This window comes from Cheilinus undulatus, linkage group 5, assembly GCF_018320785.1.
Source record: "Cheilinus undulatus linkage group 5, ASM1832078v1, whole genome shotgun sequence".
NCBI classification, from domain to species: Eukaryota; Metazoa; Chordata; class Actinopteri; order Labriformes; family Labridae; genus Cheilinus; species Cheilinus undulatus.
In genome coordinates this window covers 51431918-51439328 of record NC_054869.1, presented here as the reverse complement: position 1 = coordinate 51439328, position 7411 = coordinate 51431918, and the positions used below count along the sequence as shown (strand labels likewise).

The 7411-nt window shown below is 36.6% G+C and overlaps 1 protein-coding gene across 1 annotated transcript; it reads left to right on the top strand.

The window, feature by feature from the left end:
• Positions 1 to 1041: 1041 nt before the first annotated feature.
• Positions 1042 to 6761, top strand: si:ch211-158d24.4 (uncharacterized protein LOC560966 homolog). The gene is made up of 4 exons (XM_041788040.1): positions 1042 to 1267; positions 3032 to 3062; positions 3172 to 3231; positions 5460 to 6761. The coding sequence occupies exons 1-4, from the start codon at positions 1052 to 1054 to the stop codon at positions 5888 to 5890; spliced, it is 738 nt and encodes a 245-aa protein (XP_041643974.1). The 5' UTR covers positions 1042 to 1051; the 3' UTR covers positions 5891 to 6761.
• The last annotated feature ends 650 nt before the right edge of the window (positions 6762 to 7411 follow it).

The following is a 7411-nucleotide window of genomic DNA, read 5'->3' as shown; positions in this document are numbered from 1 at the left end:
ACAGAGGGCAAAAATGGATGAAAATGAATAAAAAAGGCAAAAAGCTGCAAAAGGTGTTATAAATGAGTGTGTGGGGGGGGGGGCATTTAATAGCAAAATGCAGCTTAAATGGGTGAAAAGGGGCCAAAAAGCAGGGTGAAAAGGGCAAAAACTGGTGAAAAAGGGCAAATACAGGATAAAAGTAGTATAAACATGGGTAAATTGTGGCAAAAAGAAGTGGCCAAGTGGGCTTAAAGCAGTAAAATGGATTAAAAGTGACCAAAAAATATTGAAAAAAAGGGGCAAAAAAATCGCAAATAAGGGCAATGGAAATACACAGACAAAAATAATTGGTTGAAAATTATCAGTGTGGGAAATAAACTGATTAATGTGACTTGCTATGGATAATTTCTGAAGTTAAACATGCCCTTTTTGTGGTTTTCTGGGGGAATAATATTTCACATAAAGACAAAGAGCCACAAATCATCACAAAAGAGCCACATGTGGCACTAGAGCCACGTGTTGAGTATCACTGCTTTAAATAAAGCCACACTGATTTATAGGTGGAGTGTTGGAGTACGGAAGAGTATTGGGGCCACTGAAAAAAAAATTTTGAGACGAAAATTTTTTTTCACTTGTGAGAAAAAAAGTCAGAATTCTGAGAAAAAAGTCAGAATTCTGACTTTATTCTTCAAATGAAAAAAAGTCTCAATTTTTTTTTTCAGAATTCTGAGATTAATCTCAGAATTCTGACTTTAAACTCAGAATTCTGACTTTAATCTCAGAATTCTGACTTTTTCTCACAAGTGAAAAAAAAAAAAAAAATCGTCTCAATTTTTTTTTTTTCAGTGGCCCTAATACTCTTCCGTATTTGGAGTGATTGTTTACTTGATCAAAGTTTAATGCCGAAGATAAAACGTCTGGATTTTTAAAGCCACATATCCGAAAAAGGAAGTTCATGTTTGAGTGTGGAAACAGCGAAACTTAAAGACTCTCTCTCTCTCTCTCTCGAGACTCTCTGCCAATGTAGCGGGTTTTAACGTGGGCGACCCAGCCTTTATAAATAGAGGCGATGGATGGGAGCGAGCTGCTGAGCTGTGACAGTCTGACAAGCGGGATGGAGGCGGACTACAGTCAAAACACTTTGGTTCATCTTCTGCGACAGGAACAACAGCGATCAACACGAGGGTTCCGGTTTCTGTCCTTGGTTCTTCTTCTGGTTTTAGCGGTTTTAACTCTGCTGACTGCGGCCATGCTGAGAGGGAGAGCTCATCCAGCGGACAGCCAGGTAACCTTACCATAAACCCACCTGTCCTTCCGTAAACAAAGGCGCTACTGTAGCACCTGACAGTAGAGCAGCCTGCTTGTGGTAGATAATGTCTTAAGGTGGTAAACTACATTCAGACCAAGCATGTTATCGACATGTCTTTTAATACGCCAACCGTTGTTTAATATAGATATCGATTCAACGTCAGTGTGGCTTCACTCTCTGCTGAAAGTTTATGATAAATCCCAAAGCTGGCTGCGGAATTCCAAGAAAAACAAAAGTATAGTTTTCTGTGTAGCCTGTAGTGTTTACTAAAGAATAGAAACGGTGACTAAACGGGCTGAAACAAAGCTAATATTAACAGGATACAGTTTTCTTGCTATCATCATTTCTAAACGTATGTTTTCAACCGATGTTTCGTCCAGGGAAACACTCTCCACGAGTTTGAATGTTTATAAAAAACTACTTCTACTAACATTCAGTGGAGATTCGATGGACTGCGACGACAGCACGTGGCCATCTTGGAAGTTTAGTTAGTTCCGTTGCTTGGTAACCAGCCATTCTTTCTTCTTAGTCTAATGAAATTTTAAAGGTTGCCGAACTTTATTGAAAGAGTAACAACGTACGGAGAAAGACAATAATTGCAAATGCTCATTGAACACACATCTATCTATCTATCTATCTATCTATCTATCTATCTATCGGGATGTTGATTTGGAAAAGATAGATGGCAGGCCTGATGCTAAAACCACTTAAAATAAAATGAAATATGCTATGGCTAAATAAGGAATTACCATTGTATTAAAACTTTATGCAGTCTGTCATTAACATGATGATATTGTGCAGCTGACTGTAAATAAAATTACCTCTGTGATATTTGGCTTTCAATGTGGATTTGACTCAAAACTGGCTTTTTCATTTATTCAAAGAATAACTATGAAGATAGTGTATGGTGTATCACCATGCAGCTAGAATTTCAAAATATATACAGTGTTTAACAAATTTATTAGACCACCCTAACCCTAACCAGAGTAAGGTTTATGCCACAGCTGCCCTAAATTAACAGCATTGGTAATTACCAAAATCATTTTTTTATGTTTCTGGGATGGTTAATACACCAATATGTAGAAGCTCTTTAACCCAAATGATATTTTTAATGCTAAATTATAATTATTTTTGTTATGCATGAATTTTCAAATTTAAGGATTTACAAAAACCTGAAAAATAGAAAAGCACATTATTATTTCTTGATTAATATGTCAAATTATAGTTATTTACTTGCATTCCTGAACAGAAAATTTAGTTTTAGTGGTTGAATGTTGTGCTTGATTAATTTCTGACTTCTCAGAGAAGCCCAGTGAGCCGGCTCAAATTTGGGTGAATTCAGTGTGAAATTCCTCATTCCTGTTCAAAATTGTAAAATGTGGAGAGCTCACTGAAAATGAAAGAGTCCGTATTAAAGCACTTCATGATGCTGGATGGTCTTTGAGACAAATGACAGGTGGTCCAATAAATTTGTTAAGCACTGCTTATACATTTTTTAACACCTTATTTGGTGTTCATTAAACCAAACAATGAATAAACAATTTTTTAACTGCTGTTAGGTCTCATGTGTTAAATTTCAATTGCATAAAATGGGGATGGTTCTTTTTAATGTTCATTTATTTGAGGTGGAAAAAGAGAAAAGATATGCTGTAAGAGTTTTCCTATAACAATATTTTTAGAACAATATTATTGAAAGTGTAGAAGGCTAAATTAATCATGTCTCTGTTGTTTTTCTTCCAGGAAATGATGCAGTCTTACAGCCATTCATCAGGTAAACCTATGATTTATAAATCTTGTTTTTGTCTGAAAAACAGATGTGGGCATGCCAAAATCATTATTCATCACTGTTTTTAAATGACATCCTGGAATTTCTTCTGCAGGAATCACAGATAAACAACAGCAACCTGATTACTTTGAGACTCCAAGTGCCATGCTCACAGGTAAAACACACCACACTTATGATATTTTAGAGCAGTGTTACTCAACCCTGCTCAAACAAAGAGCCAAATTGTAAAAACCATATCTTTGCAAGAGCCACAATTTAAGTGGTGAAAAGCACCGAAAATGGGTTAAAGTGGCAATAAAATTAAGTTGACGTGGTGAAATGGTCAAAAAGCAGCAAAGAGATTGCAAAAAAAGTTGGGAAAGTTGGCAAAAATGGGGGAAAACGTGGTAAAAAATGATTAAAAAATAAGTTACAGGTGGCAAAAATTGTCAAAACAGTAAAATGTGGCAAAAAATTATTAACTTAAATGGGAAAAGGCAGCTTAAATGTGCAAAAAGGAGCAAAAAAATTGCAAAAAGGGGGAAGAAATTGAAAACAGCAACAAAGAAAGATAGGGGAGGCGAAAACTGGTGAAAAATTGCAAAAATTGATAACAAAAAATGAGTTACAAGTAGCAAAATTAGTCAGAAATGTGCCAAAAAATAGTGAAAAGAGACTAAAATGAACAAAAGTGACAAAATAGTCAAAAACTGGCAAAGAAGGGGCAAAAAAATGGGGGGGAAAAAGCAGAAATGGGAAGAAAAAGTGGCAAAATTGATTAAAAAAAATGAGTTACAGGTGGCAAAAATAGGCAAAAAACTGTAAAAAATAGTAATGCTACCTATGTAGCTAGCATGGCTATGTAAGCCAAAGCTTACAAAGCTAAATTAGCTATGTAAACTATGTAGGAATCGTAGTTGCATAGCCATGTCATTTTGTGCTCGGTTAGGTAAAGCTAGACCTGTTTTAGATGAAGTTACCTGAATGATGCTTAGATTATCTGTTTATTATAGTTAAAGCAAGTGTAGTAAGTATAGCTATGTAAGTTTAAGCTAACAAAGCTACATTAGCAACATAAGTTATGTAGGTATTGTAGCCACATAGCTATGTCATCTTATGCTATGTTTGGTAAAGATAGACCTGTTTTTGAAGTAGCTATGCAAACGGTGGCTTGGTTTATCCATGATAACTATAGTCAAAGCCAGTGTAGCTGCATTGGCTCATGTAGAAATATTTACTATATAGCTAGTGGAGCTATGCTAGCTTTAACTAAAGCTAACAAAGCTAAACTGAACCACTGTTCATGTAGCTAATTCTTAAAAAAACGACTACTCTTAATACCTCCAAAAATTAATTTAATCCCAGAACAGACCTTTGACCTTTTTGCTGTTTTATCTCTGAAATGCCAGAGTTTGTTTATGAATCATATTGCATTGAAAAAAAAAAATCTTAAACTACGTACTGGCACCTCACAGTAGTGGTCTGCACAAGGGGTGATCTTAGATCTGCGCTCTGCAGCCAGTGCCCCATGGAAGGTATAGCAAAATGGATGTGGTAATGATTTGGTCCTTATACTGTATGTTTTACCATGCAATGTTTGCCAGTTTTATACCACATATGGCCCAAAAGTCAGTACTATTATCTGGGCCAAGTGTTTTGATTTCAGAAGTAAGATATTCCCTCCAATTCTAAAGGTGTGGGAAAGCTTGTGTGGCCATATTTGACCCTCTTATGGCTTGTCGTGCCACATCTTGCCAAAGGTGCCAGATAATTCGTCATGTGGCTCAATAGTCAAAGTAACAACATATTTTATATTCTATTGATCCTGATATTTAAAGATATCTCTGCCTTGAAAACTGTTGGAAATATATTTGAGGTAATCCACAAACATACATGTAACAAAGAATAATGATATTAACTTTATTTGTATTGCACTTTAAAAAAGGGTGTAGAGGCATTCATATGAGCAAAGCATTTGGAGAAAAAAATCACAATCAAACCCCCACTGCAAAAAAAAGAAAAAGAAAAAAAAAAAGAAAAAATACAACCAATGCAGTCAACTCAATCATAAGAGCATAAGATATGCAATAAAAGAACCCAATAGAATATGGGCACACAAACTTAGATCAAGTGGTCCTTTTTAAAGTTAGTGAACACATTTCAGTTTAAAAATTCTACGTATTGTACCTTTAAATGCACACATTCTCCAATTATATGTCATCACTTCAATGTGTAGATTCTCATCATCATTCAAATACAATACAGTAGAATTCACAAGGTTTTTGTAAAATGTTAAATTGTTTTAAAATTTGCTCAAGCGGACAGAAAAGAAGAATTTTTTTAACATTATTATGCATTTGAAAGCTTCTAATGATACTGAATGCTCTCTGTTCTCATTCCCAGCTCCTGAGGGCAACACCAACGACGGGGTTTATCTCAAATGGGAGAGCAGGCGTGGACATGCTTACTGTCGTGGAGGATTCAACTACTCCAGTGGGAGCCTGGTGGTGCCCCGAAGCGGCGTCTACAGAGTCTTTCTGCAGATCACCTTTGAGAGTAGGAATGTGGAGTGTCCCAGAGATGGGGTGCTAAGGCTCATTAACATTGTGCAATTGTCCCGAGACAACTACCCAAAAAATCTGTCTCTCCTTTCATCCGTCGACACTGTGGTTTGCAGCTTGGAATCGTGGAGTAAATCTGTCTACACAGCCGGCCTGTTTTCACTGGAAGCTAACTGGAAGCTGTTGGTGAAATCCTCACAGCCTGAACTTATCGCCCGGAGTGAAGATCAGGTTTTCTTTGGAGCTGAACTTGTGTCTGTCAAGATGACCTAGATACAGTCAGATAAATCAGTAACCTGTATGTGTGAGTTCCACCCTAGTTTATGGTGTAAAGTCCCAGTCCAAGCTAATCCTCCTGTAAAAACATTGGCAACATTTTTTACCAAGGACTTTAAACCTACTAAGAGCTAGGAGTAACATTAAAGTTATAATTATGTTTGGCAAGTTATAACTCTGTCTCAAGTTGGAACTTTAGTTCTAACTAGGCTACGTTTAAGCTTACGTAGAGCTGGAGCAAACCAGGGCTGCCGTTTAAGGTTACATGCACCTTTAACTCCAGGGAAGCTTAAAGGTGAGGGAAGTTTTCATTTTAGTTAAACTACAAAAGTGAAAACTCACTGAAGAAATCACAAGACAAAAGGGATCTGCATTACTGCAGGAAGCTTTATTATTTCCCCCTCCCAGAGATATGCTTCTGCCTTTACTGTGACTACAGCTGGGTCAGACTACACACCTTTTTGTCCTTTACAATGACTCCATACCAGACTCTGAACAAGAGTCCTGTCCTGTCTCAGCTAACAGACTGGCAGCACTACAGGTGTGACCCTGACCATTTGTCTTTTGTTAACTTATCTTCTGTTGTCATTACTGTGTGCCAGTTGATAGGTTGTTAGGGAGGCAGGTCATGGAGAATGTGATATTAGCATTCCGACACTCTGAAAACAAACAAAAAAACAAAAAAAACCACAAGAAAGAAAAACCTATTGTAAGCTCATCCCAAATACATCAACTACATATGAGTTAAATCTATTAAGTCAGTGATTTTCAAACTTTTTTCACCCAAGGCACAACTAGGGTTAAGCCAGAATCTCAAGGCACACCATATTGAAATCGATAATAAATAGACTTTTTAAATAATGTTACAGTCAAGGTGGTCTCTAAGGGGGGATGAAGGGGAGAGCTTTCTGGGGCCAACTGTGGGATCATGGAGATGGAAAAAGTGAGCAAAAGGTGGCAAAAATGGGTTGCAAGTGATTAAAAAAACATGGCAAAATTGGGCAAAAAGTAGCAAAACAAAGTCAAAAATTGGTATAAAAAAAGTGGGGGAACAATGGGTTAATATGGGCAAAAACTTGTTTAAAGTGCCAAAATAGTGGCAAAATGGGTTACAAGTGGTCTAAAAGGGTTAAATGTTGTAGAAAGGCGACAAAAATGGGTTGAAAGTGTCAAAAAGGTGGCAAAATAGATACAGAAAGGGGTTAAATGTGATGGTAATTATGGCCAAAAATGGCTAAACAATAGCAAAATTGGCAAAAAGGTAGCAAAAATGGGTCAAAAGTAATAATAATAAGTCTGGCATGCCAGCATTAATAAATCACACTACAAGAGCTTTTTCATTCATATGGAAGGCAATTATGCAAAATCTGGCTAAACTGGCCTGTATTGTTAATTTTTCTACCTCAGGTTAACTCAACCACAGCTAATTCTCTTGTGAGTTGGACTGTTCTGTGAAAACTTTTCCCATTGGCTGTAGAAATTGGGATAAGCACTTTTTAAAAAAATGCTTTCTGAGAT

Coding starts and splice junctions, on each gene's coding strand:
- si:ch211-158d24.4 (XM_041788040.1), top strand. CDS start 1,052: ATGGATGGGAGCGAGCTGCTGAGCTGTGACAGTCTGACAAGCGGGATG. Junction 1,268..3,031: donor CTCATCCAGCGGACAGCCAG/GTAACCTTACCA, acceptor TTTTTCTTCCAG/GAAATGATGCAGTCTTACAG. Junction 3,232..5,459: donor TCCAAGTGCCATGCTCACAG/GTAAAACACACC, acceptor TCTCATTCCCAG/CTCCTGAGGGCAACACCAAC.